The following is a 25,128-nucleotide window of genomic DNA, read 5'->3' as shown; positions in this document are numbered from 1 at the left end:
TAATTCCAACGCCCCTCGAAAATGAAGGGTGCTTCCCCACATTAAGGGTACTAATGTGGAGAAGCCTACAGATAGCAAGCGAGCAGCGTCCGACCATTTGGTGGCCTAGACTCCACCTCACAAATGTCTGAAGTAGAGGAAAAGGCACCGGCGCGTGAGTCTAAATCTCGGAAGAATGCTTTTGTTTGTATGAGTGTTCGTGCACAGGGGGCACTTTTCGAAGCCACGCACTCGTGCGCGTGCATTTGTCTGCACAGCAGACGTTTCTGAGCTGTAGAAGCGTAGTAAGAATTGTCCGACTCGTAGTAGAGTGTTACTGATTTCTCCCTTTATGTGGAGATTTAATACGTATGCGGGTGTATGTCATATTAAATAGATGTTATCTAATCAAGCCGTACATGCTTTAAACGCCAAAAGCATCGCTTCTTCACCCGACAACCAAATCCTGTAGGAACTACTCTTAGCGCGTCGCATGAGCAATGCGCAACACTTCATTTATTCTCGAGGTGAAAACGAGTATAGTTGCACTGAAATTTCTACGCGCCTACTTTGCTGAAACACGTAAGCCAATACTAATATGAAACAGTATTGTTTAAGTCAACCATTGGTGCGCACGCATTCAGCGCGTGCATAAATGTTGCAGACTTGACGTAGGAAAACACCCATTCACCAAAATGATATTCCGAGAGTATTTACCGACATTTATCGCTAAATATACAAAGCCAGAAAAACAAATCACCGCTTTACATATTCACTACCAAACAGTCCGCGACCGTCCAACTCTCGGTCATACTTCGATAAAATTGGCAGAATTTACCTCCTACCCACATAAACGTCCATATACCCCGATACTAAGTGTTCGGTTAAAAAAAAAAAAAAAAAAAAACTTTCAGCCGTAGTGCCACTAGCGTAATGTAAACTCGGAACAACAAAAGAATGACAAACGCGACGATTCAGCTACAGACTCATTTCGTGCAAAATCCTTTCGTAACCGTGCCCTGGAGAGCTCGAGTCCAGGCTCTCCGCTGAAGCTCGGCAAACATTCTCGAGCGTTAATTGCCTCTGCTTGATGTGAATCCTGGGAGGGTGGTAAATCTGAGAGTAATTAGACGTTCCCTTCTGTGCCGTAACGCCCCACGTTCTCGTATAAACGGGAAAAAGCATTCCAGTATCTCTGGAATAAAGCGGCTGATAATACCATTCTGGAACCGCTTGAAGCACTGGGTCTATAAACAGAAAATATGAACGAAAGTACGATGAGACAGAAACAAAATGAGTTTAGACTAATAAAGCGCTCTGCAACTTGTACAGAAATATATAGGTTTGGTATTGCCGACAAAATGCACGTGAATGAACCGCATCTAATCGAATGGAATAAAGGTTACGAAGCCGCCGAAAGACAAATTTTTTGGCAGCGCGGGGTCTCAAACTTCGGGTCTTCCAATTGCTGGTCGGGTTCGAATCCCGCCGCGCCCAAAGATTCTGCCTTTCGGCGGCGTTGTAACCTTTATTCCTCTCGAACGCGACGGATTAACCGTACCGACCGAATGGAATAAAGGTTCCAGAGCCTTTGCTTCATTCGATAATAATAACATAATAGGAAACAACCGCATTTTTTCGATTTTTTTTATTTCTGATGATCGCGTAAGATGATGAAAGTACCCCGTGATATATTACGTGTTATATAGTTTATTAAAGAGAATTCCACTTGTTTTAATGCAGCCATCACTGCACTCGAACCAAAACCGTGTGTTTCAACAAACTGGATAATACGCTACGACTGCCAATAACCGTGGCATTCAGTTTCTATTGTGAACGAACGGACGTAATTCCATCAAATTCAGCCGGATGCAAAGTGACGGAGTAACTAAGCGTATATATGTTGAGCGTACACAAAGTTCAAGAACGAAGTGCACGCGCCATTAACGCGAGTCTTTACTTGATATACAGTATGCGAGGAAAAAAAACCTTACTATTTACCGACATATTGCAGGACAGGAGACGGACGCTACAACGCGGCTCTTTCCGCCGCTTTTCCTGCAACGTTATTGCGAGCTAATCTGCACATAGCTACAATTTGTACTAACGCGGATCACCAGCAGCTGATAAGCAACATCATCGAGGAACTCCTCCTGTACCCTACACTCTAAAAGAAGTATGTGCGACTACTTTTACTCATAACACTCGGAGAGCCAATCAGAGCAACTTACGGAGGCAGCTCAGCGAATGACGATGCCGAAACATACGTTAAAACCAAAAAAACGCAAACTGAGTTGTGACATTAAGCAATGCAAGCGTGACGTTTTGCATTGCTTAATGTCACAAGTCAGACTGCGTTTTTTGGTCTAAACATCTGTTTCGGCATCGTCATTCGCTGAGCTGCCTCCGTAAGTTGCGCTGATTGGCTCTCCGAGTGTTATGAGTAAAAGTAGACGCACATACTTTTTTTTAGAGTGTAGACTTACGAGCAGTTTAAGAGACTCGGGTCGTGGCGACTTCCCAGTATATCATTATCATTATCATATTCGAAAAGATTGAGCCATTCGTCGATAAGAACTACAAAGAACGAATCGCGAAGCAGGCACAGTCAACATAGAATGACCACGCACTGCATTTATTAAACAGCCAGGGACGATAGAAGCGAAGAGGCTACGAAGAAGTCATATCCTTTCGTTATTAGCGTGTCATTACCTTCATCCTCGGCTTTGATGTAAACATTTTCCGGGTCAAGTCGGCGATCCGGGATAAAATGTAAGTCTCCCCCAATCGTGTACGTATATCGATATCTCCGCGAAATTCCCGACTCGAGCGTCTTAGATATTGAAGAAATATAGTAAAAGGAGCTCTCTCTTTCTACCCATGCGATATGCGGGGGATGCGTGAGCACGCCTTGCACGAGAGGCCCTCGGATTTGTTCCAACTCACGAGGGACGCGGTTAAGCCTCGGATACATCGCAGTACGGATTCGAATCGTTGTTACCGGAGTATAAGCTATATGCTTCCCATAATTACGGTAATCCAAATACTTGGAAATCGTTGTTTTCTTATTATTATGTGTTTTTTTTATATGTTCGGAACTTTTTCTTTTTTCAATACGCACTTTTCAAAATGAAAGGGTTTTTAATATGATGCTGGGGAATTCACGACCGAGGTAAAAAAATAATATAAGCGAGCTAGCCTCCCTAATCCCGAGTGAGCAAAGGCATAGAGCCCCGGCATCTGAGCGACGTACGGGTGGACAACACCCATTTTTGTATCGCTTTTTAAAAATTTCGGGAGAGAAAGACGAGGACAGGAGAAAGAGAGAAGGAAGGGAAAAAGAGGGCAAGAGCAAAGGGAGCCGCGGCACATACCGGCGCTTCGGATACGAGCTTCCGCTTTCATGGCTGCGGTCGCTAGCACGCCTCGAGCGAGCCAACCCTACGTACAGTACCGCGTGACCACCGGAGGTCCTTAGCAAACCCCTTCTCCCAATCAGAAGTCCCCAACAATCCAGGACGTCATGCGACATTTCCTCTTTCTCGTCAATGCCACCTGCAACTGCAAGCACCGTCCACGCTTAGGCATCGGAGCGACCGACGAGTGGAGTCTCCCTCTATGCCGCCTCGACTCTCAGAAAGTGCAAAAGAAGGCTACGAGCGCGAGGTTGCAGATATGACAGGTGCCTCTGCTGGTAGAGCGCGCGCGCGCGTGCGGCTTGCTCGAGCGATTCGTTTATTTCTTCTTCTTTTTTTAAGGCTGCGCGATCGTGGCCTTCGCCGGGGATAACCGGCAGGTACCTGCAGACTGAGATAGCGAGAGGCGTCTCCCGGCGGCTTACCTGGTCCTCAACGCATGAAGGCGACGGGGAGCCCGGCGGCAATCTCAGCAGCGGCGGGGAGATAGCGACGGCGGTGGCGGGGCTCTTTTCCCGGTTGCATCGCTCGCTGGGCGTCGCGCAGTCGCCGCAGCGCTGTCCTCTTCGTACCAAGTGCCGGGCTCGCGCCTCCGTTCGGCGGCCACTTTGGGGGGTCGCAAGCCCCGCACACCGGTGCACGCAACTGCTGCCGGTGGGCACGCTTTGCAGCCCAGTCTCTGAGGGCCGCCGCAACCGCTACACCCTGCGCTCCCTGCCGATCCCGCCGGAAGTACACTGGCGCCGGCCACTTCCGGCCGAGGTCGCTCCTCGCCGCCGCCGCCGCCATGGCCGCGCGCGCGCGCTGCGCGCTCCTGTGGAGCGAAGAGAGACTCGAGGAGGCGCCTCGCAGCATGCTCCGACGCCTTCGAGATCCCGTGCCGCGTTCGCTCTATCCGCCGCGAAAACGAAATGAGGGAAGGAGAGAGACGGAAAGGGGAAAGGGGCAAGCGCGAGCGACCAATAACAGTGTGGTTTGGGGCTTTTTCCTATTTCCGCAATCCCGCCGGATAGAAAAAAAAGTGAGGTGCCTGAAGTTCGGCTTCGAAAATTTGGTCGGGAGCACCGACTCTCGTCGCGTTGTTCTCAGCTCCGTGGCGACCAATGGGGTGAGGTGTTTGCCTGGACGGTGATCTGGGATCACGTGACCATGTTGCCATGGGGATGCGCCTCTTTTGAAAGTTGCCGGGGTTGGCGAAGAATGTCTGCCAGCGGGTCTTTGTTGAGCATCGAATCAAAATGTCTCGATCTGCCGTTGAAGTAGAGAAGCACGCGGTATGTTGGTAGAACAAACTGCGACAATACCGCACCAACGAGCCCTACTTCTGGACGCACGTGCAAAATTATAAAGCAATCAAACAAAACTAAACCAATGCCTTTCGTTTTTGTTCTTTTTGCTGTTTACAGGTGTGAAGCCACCAATTACGACAGCGATAGCCTGGTTCGCACTAGTAATCTCGCACGTCACTGGTGACACGTGTACATTCACAAATGTTTCACTGGCTGCAGGATTTTTTTTTGTCTCGTTGTTTTTATTTCTAAAGCTCAGTGATCACATTTTACAATGAGTGTGAAGAAATCATTTTGAGCATTGGAAATCTCACTATAAAAAGAAAGGACTATACTATTGAAGGGCATTCTTTTACATTACACAATGCATTGAAGACAAAAACAAATGCAACTTGTTGATTTATTGGAACGAGTTGTGTGGTACTTTATGACTTCTTTGTGAACGTCTGAGGCATTTCCGTTACACGTGTACTACGTTTTTTGCTCGCGTGAGTAATCTCTCACCAATATTTTTACGCGTGTTTTTTTTTTTTTTTTTTATCTCTTGTCGTGCCTTTTAACTCACCTTGCCCTGCTGTCTCAACTAACTTCAGCAGTTCGAGCCCATGAAGACATTTCCTTAATCAACAACAAAAATCTCACGCCTCTAGCTCTCTCTCTCTCTCTTCCTCGTTTTGGGTCTTCTCATTCGCTATTTAGTTTTACGCCGAACTCTCTCGACAGAAACACACGAAGAGTTTCGAAACACCTGCCGATCCCAAGCTTGACGCCGTAAAGCTAGCTTTTCCGCTTTTAGACTCTTTTTGAGGCAAAGCCAGCTTTAGGAGCGCCCAGCTTTGTTTTTCGCACATGCCAACGCGATTTTAAATCAAACTAATTTCATCAGTGTTTCGTAACTTGTCACCTCGCATCATTTGGTTAATTCTTTTTTATTTCAGCTCAAGTATAATTTAATTTGTTTACCGTGTGAAGTAAACCAAATTCACGTCAATGTGTCAAACGGAATCAGGCAGGCGAGCAGCACAACGGGAGAAAATGCGTGCAAGAAGTCACCTTTGTAGGTAATAAACTACGTAAAAAAAAAAAAAATCATCAAACTTAGAACCAGCCTGTCAACATGTCGGCTTTGTAAAAGTTTATAGAGCTTACCTACGCAGTACATACAAAAACACAGCAGTAAGAACAAAACGCAGGGGCCACAGAACCAAACAGCATGAACGATTCACTTAACGCATCGCTAAAACAATTGCATATCAAACAAGCAGCTGGCACAAATATGAACCTCTAAGTTTAAGAACCTCTAGAAATAAAAAATAAACAGGTAAATAAAATGCTTATTTCCGCACAGTCAACTAAAAAAGCGAACGCACGAACAAGTAGACCGCTGCCGAACGAAAAGGCATGTGCACGCCACAATCAGTCCCCACTCCCCTCCCCAAACCTTCGGAATCTAAGCCAGGAGACTACTGCATCCCGCCATATTCGCACAAAAAAAAAAAAAAGAGGACGAAAACAATAAAACGAAATCAAGCGAACAGAGAGTATCAAATAATGCTGGCTCAGACCAGCGTGGTTCCTTCCGTTTATTTTAACCCCGCTCTTCTCGCCGTGGCCCTTTTTGTTCACATGGTCTGTTAGCTCTCAACCAACGAAACACTCCAAGGGGACCCTCTCCCTCTCGTAACAGCGCCGTGTCACAAAAACACAAAAAGGACTGACACCCGCGCAAATAAAGGCTAAGAAAGAAATCGAAACGAAACGACAACGATTGTGTGTGTGTGTATATATATATATTATAAGAAAAACTATGAAAAAAAAAACGAAGGAACAAAAAGAGCGGGGAAGGCGAAGCTGCGAGCAGTCAGTCAAGCTAATGCGGTGGGCTGTGGTCGTCTCTAACTCAATTTGGCTGCTCGCTCTATCCCGTCTTGCCCTCTCTCCCAGATCCTTCTTCCCCTCTCCCTCTCACCGTCCTGGTGACGTCACGCGTCCCGGACGGGTTCACCTGCGCTCGCGTATCGCCAAGGCCAACTGGCACCGGGGCCCGCGAATCGAATCGCCGAGGACGGCGGCCGTTGAACGAAGAAAACAACGCAGACAGACTGTTGGCGATAAATTTAGGATATTACGAAAGGTGTGAATTGTAGTCTCATTTGTTTTGCCATAGAACCTGCACCCTTTTCTGTACACAACGAGAGACCGCATTAAAAGCGTATCATCAAAGCATATGTCGGTGCTCAAAAACAAAAACAAAATTGCAGATGTTCAAATTTTGCAGCTGCAATTTGTTCGTTAATTTGTTCTTAAAAATACAGCTATCTTTTTAAACAGTCTAAAAAGAGTTGTTTATTAAGAACAAATTTATGTGCATTGTTTTTTTACATAAATTTTTATTAAAAGAAAAACATCTTCGAAATATGTTTTTAATAGCAACATCAGAGCTGATGTTGCGTTTTTTTAACTGCTCACTATTTAAAAAAAAAAAAAAAATATTTCGAAATTGTTTTTATTTCAATAAAATTATATAAAAACAAACCAACGCACGTTTTTTGAAGATTAATGAACAAAACGTGAGGGAGCAAGTGAGTTGGTGTAAGTTCATACTTGTAGAAATCACCCGACACCCCGGTGACGACGGAAAATGACAGGAAGAGAAAAAAAGGTCTCAGACACAGCTGAGTATTATTGCCACACAACCCACTTACATTGGGCCTGCACAAAAAATGGGGAAAGGGGAACCCGCAAACGACGCTCTCTCAAGGACAAGCAACCATGGAACTGAGCATTTAGATTTTCCGGGTACAATCTCTACCTGCACGTAGCATCTATAGCACAAAAGGATGACATATAGAGCCTATTGTTTACAACCTATAGTTCACGGCCCGATGTTAGACGTACAAAGGATGTGAACTTAAGAACATCTATTGTAAATGACCGGTACGCGTACCTGAGAACACAGTCATCGCGATAATATTTCACTCCATACAGATACAAAACAGAACAAAGAAAATTTTAACATCTCACACTTTTACAGCTAGAAACAAAATTCCCCTCAGCTTTTAAACACATGCAGGGAGAGCTTGTCTATTACGTTTTAATGTTTTACTATCAAAATCGCCTTTTTTTTCAATAAATGCTTGTAATCGTTTTTCTTTCTTTTTTTGTTTTGTTTTGTTGTTGTTGACATTCTAAAGGTCAAATTCCACAAAAAGATGCGATTGTTACATTGTTGAAGGTGCTCTGAAACATCCAAACACGGACTCCTCTTTCGCATGCATTGCCTATGTTCGGTCAAACGGTCATTAATGCAGCATTTGGTTTGACCAGTATAGCATAGCCCACAGTCAAAAGAAATTTCGTAGACAACTCCTGCAACACACGCGACATTTTTCTTTTCGTGTTTTTTTAGGCAACCTGTTTGAGCCGAAATGAAAGGAGTTAACCTTTTCAAGCTATAGTTTCCGCTAAATTCAATACGCAGCCCAAACCTGTCAACGATAGATTGGACGTTGCAGGATATTCCGTGAAAGAAAGGGACGACAAGAAACTTTCCCTGACTGGAACATTTTTAAAACTTCTTATCGCAGGATATAACGTAGGACAGCTGCTTGTTCAGAAACTCCTGATAGTATTATGCATCTTTGAAACGGCAAAATAGATCTCGAAGAAAGTAGTTAATAAAGTGAGAGCGCAACTTTTGGACTGTGTTACCTATCAAATTTTGAACCAGACCCAACTCGACATTTTTCGAATGACGGCTAGCGAACAAAATGATTGATTTTGCCGCCACCTTGCCATACCACAAACACAAGCCCGGCCGTAGTCTAAACTGAATGTCGAAATATTAGACAGTTTTTCTCCTACCTTTCTATAGAAAACCGCAACTCCGGGGCCTTCTTGTACAGTGTTTTCAATTGAGTTTACTAGAGTTAAATCCAGGACACACACCAAAATGTCGTACCCGAAGATCTGCTATCAAAGATCAAGGATTTTAAACAGAGCTAGGTTTACAATCCTCGACGAAATCAAACACCCTTACATATAAGAACATGAGGCAGATTTCTGGGAGAGAAGGAGCCACCGCCGAACCTATGCATACTCCCTGCCGCTGAATAAACTTTTGACCCCAGGAGCCACTACCGTGGACGGAAAATACAAGTCAAGAATCCTAAGAAAATCAGACACGTGTATTTCCTATTGAGATTAAAAGCTATCTATATTCTTTTCCCAAAACTGGCTGACCCCCGAAAGCGTAACATTTACTGTAAGAAAATATCATAAGTCCTTGATGTCTAAAGAATATAAAGAAAATATCATAAGTCCTTGATGTCTAAAGAATATAAAATATCATAAGTCCTTGATGTCTAAAGAAACACCGTGCATGAATTTCTATTAAATGGTTGTAAGTCTGAAATCAAACCATTGCATAGGATTCCAGATATGAAATTCCTCTGTCGGAAGGCAGAACACTCTTTTGCCACGTGCCATCCTAACTGACAGCGAATCTGAGCGGAGAATCAACCTTCTGATCCTTTAAGAATGTTACGGAGAAGATTTGGTATTCTTAAAGGCGCGGTGCAACGATATTCAATTGGAATGTTTTCCACTTTACACGAGCTTACTGGCACTAGTGGGACTCAAGGATACTCGCACGCAACGCCACTGGCCAAGAAACTCCTTTGTTGCGCTGTAATTTCGAGGACAAAACCGAGCGTTTTCATTCAATCTCTCCTTCGCGAAACCTGATGACGTAGCTCGGCGGTAGCAGTACCGCCCAGTGACGATATTTGAATGCGGCTTATAGCTTGGACCCGAGCATTGCGTGGGCACTCAATTTGGGCTCGTGATAACCGATAGCTCGAGAAGCATTCGGGTAGTGTCCTGTGTCCAATCGGTGCAATGACGACAACAGCTGTACCATAACAATGTCTGGAACGCAGCGCGTGTCCTATGCCTTGCCAACCTTAGCGCGTGGCTATGATCAACATTGGCGGCATATAATCGGCTCCAGATCACGTGGCCGCTTGTTCTAGCTGCGAGTTGAGGGGATGACCTCTGCTCGTTTTTCTTTATTTTTTTCTGTGACTTCGATTGCGTGTGGTGAAAAACAAACGGGTATTTCACAGGTCATTAACGTCAGGGATCCGTTCTAAGCGGTATTTGCGCAAAATACAAAAATCGTTGCATCGCCCCTTTAAACATGATTAAAAAAAGCCGAGACTGTAGGTAACTACACGCACACTTAAAAGTCTCAAACACAGCGGAAATTTTATTTTCCGAAACCTGGGTAAATAAGTGAAAAACGAACGAAAAAAGGCAAGGGAAAACCCCAAGAACACTTTCCCACAAATGAACATTCCAAACAGTTAGTAGGACAACGATGGCCTCCGCGACATCTTCCTCCTTTCTTATCTTCCAGCACTGTCACCGTGACCCAAAACGAACAAAACAAATTTTCTTCCCGGAAACTTACAGGCACTTCAAGGACAGCACTTTTCAAAACCTCAGAAACCGCCGGAGTTCGTGGTCCAAACCAAACGAAGGCTTATTAACAGCGTTTCCGTGACTTCCGTGGGCGATTCTTTCATCAAACGTTTGTGGTCATCTTTTTTCCTTCCTTCTACTGATGTCAAATTCCAGAACGGTATACAATTCTTAGATTCGACCAGATATTTCGAAACTTCAAAGTGTGGGTCCTTTGTCTTTATAACGCGCTTATGTACCGTCAACCGTATACAGGGCTTAGATCGTCCGATATAACAAAAAAACACACAAAACGGGTATCCTATAAATTACACATGACACACAATGGACTTTTTTTGTGTGTGTGTGTGTGTGTGCGTTTTTCGCACAATCTAAAATAGTCGACGCAAACGGGGTCAAACGGTTCAATCTATAATCCCTGTCAAAGGGTGTGTCGACATTGAACTTTGATCTACACCAGCTCGTTTGCGCCCTTACATTTATTTCAGGTATGCTTTGTTGATGTTCAGTTTAGTAACCAATAACGTCTCTAAATGTTTCCAAACCTCCTTCTTGACACGTTTCCAATCTTCACCGGAAGGTTTGAAACGAAGAGTCTCCTCCTAAACCTTCCCTTTTTTAACAGCTACTGTTAACAACTTATTTGTCTGTTTCAAAAAGCCTTTTCCTTGCTGTCGCATATTTTTTACCAAAATTTTATAGTTTTCTGTTTAAAACGAAATGAATTTGATATAAACGAAACAACGCATATTTGTTTGTTAAAAATTCCAGCCACTGCAGGCCGACTTTGTGCCTTAAAATTATGTTGTACACTGAAAGGTAGACCGATAAGACAAGGTTTGAGACTGCAACTTGTTTCATAAGCCCGCTCCCCAGATGGGGGTGCCACTAGAAGACGGTAATGGAAAAAAATATATTTTTTTATTTATTTATTTAGGAATACTACTGGCTCCAGTCAAGGAGCCATGGTAGGAGTGGGTACAAAACATGTATACAAGATGCAGATTTATAAATAAAAACTCAATTAAGTATGAATTCAAGAGCAGATACAAAATTAGCAACAGTTGTGTTAACGACATCATTTGGTAGTTCGTTCCATTCTTGAATTGCCCGAGGGAAGAAAGAATATCTAAAACAGTCGTTTTTGAACCTGTATTGTTTTAACGCTCTTGTGTGGTTTAGACGTGAGGACCCGGTCGATAATGGTTGTATATAGTTAGAGCTTTGAACATGGAGTGCCATTAAGAATATTGAACAACAATCTTAATCTATCAATTTTCGCTCTCATTTGCAACGGTTGAAGCTTCGCTCTAATAACTAATTCGGTGGACGATGTTTCTCTACGATAATCATTAAAAATAAACCGAGCAGCTAACTTTTGGATACTTTCAAGCTTGTTAATACCGTTTAGTGTGAAAGGGTACCATACTGAACTAGCATATTCGAGCACAGGCCTAATAAAACTTTTATAAGCAATAAGTTTAGTGTCAAAATCAGCATATTTTAATTTCCTACGACACGCAAACAAAGTGCCCCTCGCTTTGTTAACCGTTAATTCTAAATGCTGGTTCCAGTTCAGTTTATTGTTAAAAAGAAGTCCTAAATACTTGTACTCCTCGACCCGCTTTACTGGTTGTCCATCCAGTAGGTAACTAAATTGAATTGGCTTTTTTTTACAGGACACTGTCATGACGGCTGTTTTAAAAAAATTTAACTTCATTTGCCATTTTTTAGTCCAACACAGTATCTCATCCAAAGCCTGCTGCAGTTTAAGATTGTCGGTATGGCTTTTTATTGTTTTATATATAATACAGTCGTCAGCGAACAATCTAATCGGGACATCAATATTGGTTGGAATGTCATTAATGTAAATCAAAAACAAAAGTGGCCCAAGTACAGAACCCTGGGGCACTCCTGAAGTAACGCGCACTTTGTCCGAATCAACTTTGTCATAGTGGAAATATTGGCTTCGGTTTGATAAATACGCGGTTACCCAATTTATGATTTGTGAGTTTTTGAATATAGTGGAAAGTTTTGCCAGCAGCTTTGGATGAGACACCGTGTCAAACGCCTTAGAAAAATCTAAGTAAATTACGTCAGTCTGGCCCCTCTCGTTAATGGCTTCAGCCAAGTCATGCGTAAATTCTATGAGCTGAGTTGTAGTCGAAAGCGATTTCCTAAACCCATGCTGATTTCTATATATCAGGTTATGCTTATCTAAGTAACATGAAATATGTGTAAAAATAATATGCTCTAGCAATTTACACGTGGTGCTAGTCAAAGATATTGGCCTAAAGTTTGATGCTGCACTCCAGTCACCCTCTTTATGTATCGGAATTATTTTTGCTGTCTTCCAGTCATTTGGCAATACTGCATGCTCAAGAGAAAAACAAAACAAAACATGTAAATACTTGGACATCCATTCTGCATACCTTTTTAAAAAAGTGTTTGGTATCATATCCGGCCCAGTACTTTTCTTAGCGTCTAATTTATTTAAAATTAAGTTTAAAATGGCAACAGCAATGACAATTGCAGTTGCCACAGCAAATGCAATTGTCTCAGTCACGGCAATCGACACAGGAGTTAGTTCATATCTTTTTATTAACGATAACAGAAAACCGACGCACCAGTACAAATTGTAGTGCTAAGAGAGCGCCTTGAGCACCTTCTCGAGCGGCGACTTCTTACAGGCATCATACAGTGACTCGCATCCTAGACCAGACAGTCCGCCCAGAATTCCCTTGAGCACAAACTTGCTTCCCTCTTGAGCCTGAACAGCACCGCTGAGCGACCTCAGCATGGCGGCCACGGTGGGGTACCGCCGCACAGCGTCCTCGGTGACCTCACAGACAGCTCTGGTCCGGCACTCTTCAGCATCGAGTCCTGCGCTCCTCAGCAAGTCTTCGCCTATGGTCGGAGGCACGGCGGCCGTGAGGGTGTCGCCCAGGGCTCGGAACACGGACTGCACGTGGACTCCGAGAGTAGGTATGAAGGTGAGGCCGAACAGGAACAGGTAGATCAAGGCAAAGGACAGCAGAACGAGCTTGAGACTGCCGAAGAGTACGGCTATCACAGGTCCGGCGATGGCTATAGCGACGGGCAAAATGGCCAAGGGAAGGTTGCGGGCCACGGAGACCTCTGTTGCCGTTTCGTCCGAAAGATTCAGGTGAAAGTTGTAACCTGGGAAGAAAACAAATGCGTTGGTACATAAGTGAAAGTCCAGTGTTAGATGCAAAATAAAAAGACTGTTAGCTCGAACACAAATATGTGGGCGTTGCGCACGAATACGACATAAGCAAGAGGTGAAACACCTCTTGCTCATGTCGTATTCGTGCGCAACGTCAAATTTTACCGATAAAATAGAGACTGCATGGAGAAGGAGAGGAATCCAAAGACGAAGAGAAATTAACCGAATGACAGGAGGTAAGGTCGCCATTCGACTGTAGATTCTTTTAGTTGTAGTCATTTAAGTAAATGATAAATCTTACCGTCTTAGTTCATGACAACGCAACCACATTTCACGTGACGTTTGAATCCCATGCTTAAGACGGAAAGCTGCTGTTCGTCGTAGACCTTCTTATATTTAACTCTTACACAAATACAAGTACCTCAGATCGACATTCGGGTTTAGAAGGTTCAAACAAGTCTTTCGTACACATAAAAAAAAGGACCACCAAACGTTTCCACACACACATCTCCCCGAATAAAGTCATAGATTCTACATAAATACAAATATCAACCCGCAACAGACAGAAAAAGAAGTAGAAAAAAACAATCACCTTTCGAAGTGCCGGTGCATGACACGAAGACCAGCACAAACAGGACGGCAGGCTGCATCGTTGAAACGGGACGGAGGCTGGTTCAGCGAGGGGATCACACACTGGTATCCGAAGGAGAGTGATTCTCGGCACCTCCACCACCGCCGTTAAATAACCCTGCGACGCGGCCTTGACTGCCTTGTAACTCAGCATTCTGCGTGCCCGGATTCGGTTGTCTGGAGAGGCCGTGTGCAAAGTAGCCTCACGTTTAACCCTCACGCAGCGAAGTAGATGAAAGGGAAAGGGATGAACCCCGGTGACCTAGAATTTCTGCTAGCGGGGGTTCAACTTCACCGGTTTCCACCTACTTGAGATCATGTGTCAATGTGGTAACCATCTCCGAAAGAACGCTGCCTTGTCCACTGACCTTGACTTCCGGCTAGGGTTCGATGTTATACAAAGGGGACGCCACTTTAACAAAGGGTGAATGTATATCGAACGTGAAACTAAAACTTTAACCCCCCCCCCCCCCCCCCAAAAAAAAAAAGAAAAAAAGGTGGGCTTTTTTTTTGTATTTATAAGCGGTAGTTATAGTGGTATGCTTTACTTTTGTCTTGCGAAATGTCTTACTTTTGCAAGCGTCCGTTAAAATTGTGGATATAAAAGTAATTAGAACATATTTAATTTCCTTTAAGTTCCTGGACTCTTCGTTGCTTATGGGGCACATAAATCTTATTTCTTATTTATTTATCTTATTTACACAGTTGCATGAAATGCAACTGTGTTTTACATGAGAATCCTATGGTCGCCAGCCTTTTTATTTCTTCGTATTATTTATTTATTTATTTATTTATTTGTAAATACTGTGCGCCCTTCCGGGCGCTTTACAGGAGTGGAACGTCAGTTTTAATTCATGCAATGTTATATACATTTCTTAACACATCTTATATTTCATATGATTTGCAAAACCGCACTGGTACACATCACGCTACACAAGCTATCAATGGATCTAACCAAGAAAAGAACACTTCTTTTACACATTCATAAACAGAAATGGAGAGTCTAATATAATGCAAGTAAACATTTCTCGAATAATGCTAATGAGTCACAATTCACAACACTTTCGGGAAGCTTGTTCCACCTTTCAACTGTTCTAACAAAAAATGAATACTTGTATGTGTCATTATTAATTCGCGGAACTTGCATAGCCCTATTGTGTACCCCCCTTACTGGTCTAGTAATACGTGGTTGTGAAAAATCAGATGTGTCCATATTTAGTAAGTCCTCTGAAAACATATAAATAACCTTTAGCCTTGCTATCTCTCGGCGGGTGTGAAGAGGTTGGAGACTGAGCTGTTCGAGCATGTTAGTAACGGAGTCCATTCGGCGGTATCTCGAGAGGATGAAGCGAGCAGCCTGTCTTTGTATTTTTTCCAATTTTTCGATTCGATTGTGTCGGTACGGATCCCACACCGCGCAGGCATATTCTAAGGTGGGCCGTATAAATGTTGTGTATGCAGTCAATTTCACCTGACTTGTGGTTTTGCCTAGGTTTCGCTTCAAAAATCCCAACTTTTTGCGAGCCGTACTGCACACATTGTCGATGTGGCGATTTCATGTGAGGTCGGTTGATATCGTAACTCCCAAGTACTTAAAGTGATCAGCTAGAGCTATGGGATCGTTTCCAACCCGATATGTGTAGGGTAGGATGTTCGCTTTTTTGCTTGTGATTCTGGCGGATACAGTTTTATCTGGATTAATTTTCATACCCCATTCTTCATACCATTTCTTAACAGAGTTGATAGTCGTGTCTAAGTTTTCTTCATCCATGGGGTTGCGTATTCTAGCATAGAGCAAGAGGTCGTCCGCAAACATCCTAGCTGTAACGTTGGGGCTGAGATCATTCACGATGTCGTTTATGTAACGTAAAAACAAGACTGGACCCAGCACCGATCCCTGTGGGACCCCCGATGTAACCCTGCGGGTGGTCGATACTGCTCCGCTGACAGTCACAAACTGTGTTCTGTTAGACAAGTAAGCCTGTATCCACGCAATTACCGACTTATTAACGCCGTATTTTAATAGTTTTTGTATCAGTCCATCATGTGAAACTCGGTCGAAAGCCTTCGATAAATCCAAACAAACCGCGTCGATTTGGCCTCTCTCGTTCGAAGAGCAGGAAAAGTCACCAAATGTACCTAGTAATTGTGTTACTGTTGACAGACCGCGCCGGAATCCATGTTGGCTCTTGTGAAAAATGTTATTTGATTCGAAAAAAGCATAAAGACTTTTAGAAATTATGTGTTCAAAAAGTTTGCAGCTCGTGCATGTCAATGAAATGGGACGATAATTGGCTACATTTTGTTTGTCACCGGATTTGTGGACTGGAACAACCTTTGCACAAAGCCAATCCGAAGGAACGCTGTGTTGACTGAGTGACGCTTTGAATATAATTGTTAAGTATTTGGCGACCCATTCCGCATATCGCTTCAAAAATTCATTAGGAATCTTGTCTGGTCCAGCGGTTTTCTTTGTGTTAATATTTAACAAAAGTGAAAGGACACCGGCCTCTGAAATATTAATGCCTGGCATAGACGCAAGTACGCCTTCGTCGTCCTCCAGATCCACAGGACAATTGCATGAATCGATAAAAACAGAACTGAAGTATTCATTGTACCTCTGGGCCATTCCGATATGATCCGAGATGACAACGCCGTTCTCTACAATGCAATCCATGTTCTGTTTTGATGGCGCAAGATATTTCCAAAATTTCTGTGGCGCTGTCTTCATAAACTCCGGCAAGGTGACGCCGAAATATTTTTCCCGAGATTCCTTAATTTTTTTCTTTTAATTCATTTGAGAGGCCGGCAACGTCACTTTTGGTGACAGGTTTTGTCTTGCGTCGCCGCTTTATTTTGCGTTTTAAATGAATAATGTCACGTGTTATCCATGGATTTTGTCTATTTATGCGCTTTATTTTCTGGGGAATGTACATCTGCAAGCAATGATTTACAGTCTTTTTAAAGTAATGCCACATTGTGTTTACATCACCCGTTCCATCGAGACCAGACAGAGACATTTCCAAATAATCCAGTACGCCTACGTCATCTGCATTATAAAAATCATACACGCGTGCATCCTGACGTTTGATGGGATCTAATGAAGAAGTGGTATAAAAATTCAGTAAAACAAGATTGTGGTCTGAAATTCCATCATTAATATCCACAGAAAAATCACGTAACTTGTTACTAACAAAAATCAGGTCTAATACCGAACTGCCTGCGTTCCCCCTTCTTGTGTACTCTTTTACAACCTGCGCCATATTGAAATTAAACACCATGTCGAGCAGTAATTGAGCATGTTTAACCTCGGTGGCACCAGCCTCAAGAGTATCCCAGTCAATATTAGGCAGGTTAAAATCACCACCAATAATGAAATTTGATTTATTAGCGACATTAGTAGCAACATAGTCATAAACTGATTCTATGATTGACAAGGGGGAATCAGGCGGCCTATAAACTGCTCCAATTACGTATTGCGTGCCACAAAAGTCAATTTTGCACCAAATACTTTCTGTGAGTGGTAAGTCATTCATAATATGACAAGTAATTGACTTCTTCATAATAATCGCGACACCTCCCCCTCGTGTTGGTCTGTCCTTGCGTATAATTTTGTACGCAGGGGGAACTACTTCATCATCCTGTATGTTTCAGTTTAACCATGTTTCGGTTACGATAACTAGATGTGGACAGTGAAGCGTCAGAATATACTCTAGTGCTTCGACCTTGTTAACCAAACTTCGCGCGTTCACGTTCGTTATTCTTAGCTGCTTTGCCGCTCCTGTGCCCTTACGTCACTTCTTTACAACTGGCGCGTGTCTATCTTTTGTTATTTTAGTTCGGCAGCTGGCCTCGTTATCCCAGAAATACAAATCACTGCCAATCTGGAGTTTATCTTCAAAAAGTTTGACCCGACGCCCAGTAGCTCTCTCCGTCTCCGCACTATCCCAAAGCTGTTTTCGTTTACGTAATGTTTCCTGGCAGAAGTCGTTTTGAAGGGAGATGCTGGAACCTCTTAACTTATGGCAGTTCTTAAAGACCTCAATTTTTTCGTTAGAATGACACTGTGTGGAAGTGCATCAAAGGCGCGGTGTATGTCGAGGAACACGACGTGGGCTACCTTCCCTTCTGTTTTTGCTTCCTCCAAGGATTCTTCAAGGTCCCCTTAGCGGCGAGATGCTTTGGTGGCGCCCTCCTATGGTTCCACCATCGAACAACAAGTTCGATGGTGTTTGTAAATAGCATGGCGGAAGCCTGAAATCATAGCGCTCTCAAAGCAACACTGCCAACACCGTCAAAATTAAAGTTCTTTCATTCCTCTTATTTCCGTCGATTTCCTACGTCATAGTCAGCGTTCGGCCAATCGTGGAAGGCCGACCACAGCGACGCTTCCGGTCGCGCACGGGGCTAATTGAATCTGATGCTGATCGGCCGTGGCGAAATCCAGATAGTTCAGTCGGTAGCGCTCGCGTGCGCTCCAGTTGCCAACTGATTCGTCGGCGAAACATTTTTGTTTTCGAAATCAGTTGCACATGCAAGGAGCAAGAGTATGTTGTAGTATGTAGTCTGTATGTTGGGTGTAACCATGCATTTGGGAGATTGCGAGAGCTCCCAAATGCATGCTAAGGTGCTCCAGTAATCTTGGCTTGAAGCGCACGTCTGTTCTTGATGGCTTGGTAAGTAATGTCGTCGACCCCGGGTCCCTTTGCGATGATTACTAAGGTCGCTTTTACAATCATAGCAATCAACACAGGTGTAAGTTCTTATTTTTTTATTAACGATAACAAAAAAACCGACGCACCAGTACAAACTGTAGTGCTAAGAGAGCGCCTTGAGCACCTTCTCGAGCGGCGACTTCTTACAGGCATCATACAGTGACTCGCATCCTAGACCAGACAGTCCACCCAGAATTCCCTTGAGCACAAACTTGCTTCCCTCTTGAGCCTGAACAGCACCGCTGAGCGACCTCAGCATGGCGGCCACGGTGGGGTACCGCCGGACAGCGTCCTCGGTGACCTCACAGACAGCTCTGGTCCGGCACTCTTCAGCATCGAGTCCTGCGCTCCGCAGCAGGTCTTCGCCTATGGTCGGAGGCACGGCGGCCGTGAGGGTGTCGCCCAGGGCTCGGAACACGGACTGCACGTGGACCCCGAGGGTAGGTACGAAGGTGAGGCCGAACAGGAACAGGTAGATCAAGGCAAAGGACAGCAGGACGAGCTTGAGGCTGCCAAAGAGTATGGCTATCACAGGTCCGGCGATGGCCAGGGCGACAGGCAAAATGGCCAAGGGGAGGTTGCGGGCCACGGAGACGTCTGTTACCGTTTCTTCCGAAAGATTCAGGTGTAGGCTATAACCTGGGAAGAAAGCAAATACGATGGTGACACATTAGCGAAAGTCCAGGGTTATCATTCAAAATGAAAATGCTCAAGACAGCTTGCTCGAACACAAATAGGTGGGTGCTTCACATTTTTATCGTGTCATTCATGCTCAACCTCAAATTTTACTGATAAGCTGAGATTTATTATTTTGAAACCACATAGACTGCGCAATCACATTTCACGTGACGTTTGAATAACACGTTTACGACTAAAAGCTGGTGTTGCTCCTAGATTTCCGTATATTTAACTCTTAAACAAATTCAAGTTTCTCACGTCGACATTCGAGTTTAAAAAGTTCACATAAGTCTTGCGTGCACATAAAAGAAGGACTACCGAAAATTGACACGCACATCTAACCCGAATAAGAAAATCATAAATTCGATATAAATACAAGAAATAACAAAACCCCCAGCGACGCAATAAAATAACAAAAAAAAAACATTTACCTGTGCAAATGCCGGCGAACGACACGGAGACTAGCACGAACAGGACGGCAGGCTGCATCGTCGAAACGGGACGGAGGCTGGTTCAGCGAGACGATCACACACTGGTATTCGAAGGCGAGTGATTCTCGGCACCACCACCACCGCCCTTAAATAACCCTGCGACGCGACCTTGACTGCCTTGTAACTCAGCATTCTGCGTGCCCGGATTCGGTTCTCTGGAAAGGCCGTGTGCAAAGTAGCCTCACGTTTAACCCTCACGCAGCGAAGTAGATGAAAGGGAAAGGGATGAACCCCGGTGACCTAGAATTTCTGCTAGCTGGGGTTAAACTTCACCGGTTTCCACCACTTGAGATCATGTGTCAATGTGGTAATTATCTCTGGAAAAACTTCGCCCTGTCCGGTGACCTTGACATCCGGCTGGGGTTCGTCCCTCGTTGCGGGGAGGTTGATGTCAAACAAAGAGGACGCCACTATAACTAAGAGTGGATGTACACCGAAGGTGAAACCAAAACTTTCACCCCGAAAAAAAGAAAGAATAGACTTCGTTTGCTTTTTTTTTTTTTTTTGGTATTTATAGGTCAATCTCAACAGTTTCTTTTACTTTTTTTTTTTGCGAAACGTTTTAAATTTGTGATTGTCCGTTAAAATTTTGCATATAAATGTAATGTCATATTTAATTTCCTGGAAGTTCCCTAAACTCTCCGTGCTTGTAGTACACATAAATCTTATGTGTAGCATAAAAAGCAGCTTTGTTTTACACGAGAATTCTATGGACGCCAGCCTTTTAATTTCTTCTTTAATACCTTACACGTACAGTTAGATCTCTCTGTGCCTGTCCAGGCTGTCCTTCTCAACCAGTGCGCGAGTGCGCGCATACACGTTTTTGTTTGTTTCCATCGCATTTTGATATGCTCGCATGAGGTTCCATGTAGTAAATAACGGAAGAAGCGGAAGATTGGAAGAAAGCTCACCCCTCCGATTAGCGCAGAAGAGCACCGCGTTTTGCTCGCGTTCAGCCTGTTATAATATTTATTTCTCAGATGTTGTTTTTTCTTAAATTAAAAAGAACATAAATGTACATGGCCGATATCAACTTACATACAAGCATTAATCAAATCGTCTTCATGCTATTAGCTTTGAGGGATTTTTTTTTTTTTATGTACGGGGTGTTTTTGTTAAAAGTCATCACAGTGCAATTGATGTTGCTTAAATCAAATTTAAAGCATCTTGATTTTTGCTTTCCGCCCTGAACTCAATCATTTCGTGGTAGATTAATTTTAGGGTACCAATGCCTGGTTGACTTTGCGAAAAAGTGCAGTGGTTGCGCCCTCTAGAAGCCGGGAATGTTTCTCGTCGGAAGCCAGCATGCAGTGTGATTGATACAATATGTTAAATTTATGTCCTTGGGTATATAAGAAGCGGAGAACAGCTACCGCCGGTCCATTCTCAAGCTGTCAATCAATAGTTTTCTTCTGTATGGGCTTTTTGTGTCATTTTATACTCGCGGCGTTATTAATAGTCAAAATGGGTGATTAATAATTTCTCAGGAATTACTAAATATGGCCAATAAACTTCACGAATATTACAAAACAGAGGACAATTTTTAAATGAAGTGACGAATTGTAGTTCTATTAGATTACCACGTGGGACGCACAATCCGATAAGCTAAGAAAAGGTTTAAAAAAGCGGTGAGCCTCTCTCCGCATCCGCTCATGGACCGGTAAGCTTTTCTTCGCAACTGCCTGTTTTGCGGTGAGCTTTTATCCGGTGAGCTTTTTTCCGCCGCCCATAATCGGCAACGGGCCCTCGCCTATTTCGTACATCTCTATCGGTAAAGTGACCAGACGTCCCGATTTAGGTGTGACAGGTCCCCATGTTCCGCAAGCGTGCTTGTGGTATGGTGTCTTGTCCGGTGAGCTTTTGTCCGGGTCTGTGAAAAAATGGGTGGGCTTTTGTCCGGTGAGCTTCTGTCAGGTGAGCTTTTGTCCGGGATTCGTTTTGTCCCGCTTTGGCTCCCCTAAACCCCAAATATATAAAAGACGCGGCTAGACAAAAGATCGCACCAGTTAGAGTGTGGTTTTCTGATCAATTGTCAAGGTTTGCTTGGCAGGGAAGATGCTGATACTATGGACATATTATCCACAGAAATAAATACATGAATACTAAAGAAATATTCTAACCAAATGTGTTAGACGTGCATGAAAACAAATGTGTACTGTCTACATGAAATACAAAAAAAAAAAAGGTGTGATTTTCCCCTTCGCAAAAATATTTGTCGAAAAAACTGCAACAAAGTTGGGGTGATGTGCTTTTGAGCCTAGAAGGAAATCCCACCACGATTCGGCCGACTTGCAAGTGCAAATATGATTATCGACATTGAGAAAAAGAGTTTTACAAACATAAACTGCTTCCTCGACCGTAGCCTTTTTGTAAATTCGTGACTAAATTATGTCGCTAAGAAATCATGTAGGTCAAACAGAATAATTGCAATTGAGATTCTTCTAGTTCCGTACAAATTTTGCCTTCACGGAGTTATAGAAAGAATAATTCAGAAACCAGGTTTTACCGTCTTCTTGCGACAGCCGTGCCTTCGAGGTTGTTAGCCAACGCAGCCTTGCAGACTTTTCTTTGCTGACAAATCCAGTAGGCCGTGGTGGCTGTACCAACAGCAAGGCGGTGTTGGCTGTACGCGTATTAGAAGTGTACATGTGACCATCAAGAATAAGAAGATTAGCCCTTCGCTCGATCTTCCCAAATTCTATTGTGATAGAGTCGAGCGAACGTCTACACGCAGAGCCCGGCTTTTATTATTTTGAACGACCCGGATTTTAACGATTCACTGCCGGACCCTTGTAAATTCTGGGAACTGAATTTGTAATCCTTTATTTTTGGCAAGCAGGGTCCCATTGTTGACCCCAACGTTCACGAACTCATGTTTACAAACAAACCGGAGCGCCCCTAGCGGACGCCACCGGCGCCGCGCATGCGCGAGGGGGGTGTGGGCAAGAAGTTCGCCGTCGCCCATAAACAAACCTTTGAAATGCGATGTTGTCGGCGTCGGTGTGAGTCCCCCTGCTCTTTTTGGCGTTCGAATTGTTGATTCTACGTCTTCCTGGCGATGTCTGACTACTTGAGATTCGTCAGCGAAATTACCTAGGCTTGTTACACCGCGAAACTTCGCGTGAATAATGTGACATGTGGCGATTCATTCCGCGTGGACGCCGCAGTATCTACGCTAAAACCTGATCCGCATGATGAGATTCCGCTCGCAATTTTCAGTCGCGACGCCGCTCAGGCTGCAGAAGTGTGAACCGTAGCTGAGATAGTCGACGTCGATACTGAAAATCGCAAGCAGAATCGGACCAAGTCAATTAGGCATAGCAAGTCAGTGACGGTCACTCGTAACAATGATCAACATCTCCTTTTATTTACTGTTTAGATCGAGCCTGCTCACCAACCTTCAAACTTAAGTCTTTCGAGGCCTGCACTTACTTCGTATAGCAAGTACCGGGCCAACATTTAATCTACGGGCCGGCGTCGTCTAAGAGAGCAGACGACAAGCAGAAACGTTTGAAAGAGCAGACGACAGTTCGAACGATCAGGCGGCCGTTTGAACTTGAAGACGCACTGAACGTAGTCCGCAGGTGGTCCGCACAACTTGATGGTTTTCTGGCGTACAATTTGGAATAAAACAAATAAATCTGATTACCACAAGTATCCGTGAATTCAACTCAAAGTGCTTCCCGCCCAAGCAATCGTTGTCCCACGGCGTCTGCTTTTCCCTTTTCACGGCACATATCCAGATTCTTGGACGAACCGAGCACGTGAAAACTGACCTTCAAACCTTTCTCGACTCGTCTGATACAATCCCAGTCCCGGCGTTTTGACGAGTAGGCAGGTTTTTGTCTGGTTCCCTTCAAAACAACGCAGGAATGCACGTCTGGCATGGGGACTTCTGCCCACAGCCCCAGACCGGAAGTGCGACCGACGCGCCACCACCGCGCCGTGACGTCACAGAGATGAGTTGGTTTATAGACACCCTGTGCCACTCTTTTCGACCGTTCGACGGACGGGCACTTTCGCCCAATCCTTTGTTCTGAGAATTGGCCTAGGGCGAATTGCCCGACTGGACGAATTGTCTTTCCTCGAGGTGTCAATAATATTAAATGAATAATGAGCTAATTGTAACATTAAACAATAATTGGGACCCAGAGTACTCCCCACAAGCATAAATTAAAGCGCATAGGAGCTTGGCATGTTCGCACAGGGCAGAAGCCTAAAGAGAATAATAGAACCAATGCCGACAATATGCGATAGACACGACACTGGGCACTAAGCACAATATACATGGCAACTCGAGGGAATTTTAACATACGTAATTATTCATATCTATTGCAGGGAATTACTAATAATAGTGGTGCTGGTGATGGCAATGTCCAATTAATAATGTAATGAGAGGGCATGCATTACTATACCAATTTTCTCTTCCTTTTTTTTTTTTTTTTTTTTACACTGTTGGTGCGCGTTGTGACACGGTTTTTCTTTTACGCGCGTTTATTTTTGCGCTGGTAGCAGCGGGCTTGCTGGAAGCGGGCCGCGGGACCGGATTCATTGGAAGCACCACGGGCCGGTAGGAAGAACTTCGAATCGCCGGATTTGGCCCTCGGGCCGGAGTTTGGAGACCCCTGTATGTAAGGTGTGAAGCAATAAGCATGATGCCTTGAGTGACAGGTATTTCGAATAGAAATTCTACAAATTGTTGTGTCGGTTTTGGGATATTTTGGCTATTTCTTTTTTATGGCTTTGGCTACATTTTGGCTGTCCGTGAGAGCCATTTTGCGGTTTGACGGCTCCACTATCTTCAACAGTGTTTACAAGGCATCCTAACTCCCCGGACAATAGGTAAAATCTTTTTGTGCAAGGGTGTGACCTCGCATCCTTTATTTAACCTAATGCAAAAATTAGCTCTACTTTTCGTTGTAGTCGCACACGTTGCGGTCAAACCTCTTGGTCAACAGATATGTATACCTCCTCAAGTTAAAAAAGCACGTCCGGGGTACGAGGGGGGAGGGAGGGGGGGGGGGGGGGCAATTGCACCACCTCATGTCCCCAACACTTGCGACGCTTTTGAGCATGTTCCGAATGAGTACCATAACAATGACATGACGACCACAAAAAGGACAGGGGAAATGAGGGCTTTCCTTCATTGTACATAATTCGGCGGCCAAGCTAACTTTACGTGTCTTCTAGTCAAATAATGCCGGTGCTGCAGGAATGGTGAGTGCATGAAGGGACATACCAGACTTGGAAAGTAATCCA

The 25,128-nt window shown here is 44.1% G+C and overlaps 2 protein-coding genes across 2 annotated transcripts; both read right to left on the bottom strand.

Moving 5' to 3' along the window:
• Positions 1 to 12,812: 12,812 nt before the first annotated feature.
• LOC120843297 lies at positions 12,813 to 14,005 on the bottom strand. Its single transcript, XM_040214616.3, has 2 exons — positions 13,948 to 14,005; positions 12,813 to 13,348 (listed from the first exon to the last, which is right to left on the bottom strand). The coding sequence occupies exons 1-2, from the start codon at positions 14,003 to 14,005 to the stop codon at positions 12,813 to 12,815; spliced, it is 594 nt and encodes a 197-aa protein (XP_040070550.2).
• Positions 14,006 to 18,785: 4,780 nt separating this feature from the next.
• LOC8033373 lies at positions 18,786 to 20,078 on the bottom strand. Its single transcript, XM_029976611.3, has 2 exons — positions 19,810 to 20,078; positions 18,786 to 19,339 (listed from the first exon to the last, which is right to left on the bottom strand). Exons 1-2 carry the CDS (start codon positions 19,865 to 19,867, stop codon positions 18,804 to 18,806), a joined length of 594 nt encoding a protein of 197 aa, XP_029832471.3. The 5' UTR covers positions 19,868 to 20,078; the 3' UTR covers positions 18,786 to 18,803.
• Positions 20,079 to 25,128: the final 5,050 nt, after the last annotated feature.

The sequence above is a fragment of the Ixodes scapularis genome, unplaced genomic scaffold, assembly GCF_016920785.2.
Source record: "Ixodes scapularis isolate PalLabHiFi unplaced genomic scaffold, ASM1692078v2 PGA_scaffold5__190_contigs__length_132052651, whole genome shotgun sequence".
Taxonomy (NCBI): domain Eukaryota; kingdom Metazoa; phylum Arthropoda; class Arachnida; order Ixodida; family Ixodidae; genus Ixodes; species Ixodes scapularis.
Note: the sequence above shows the minus strand (reverse complement) of the source record. Positions and strands in the feature narration are given on the sequence as shown.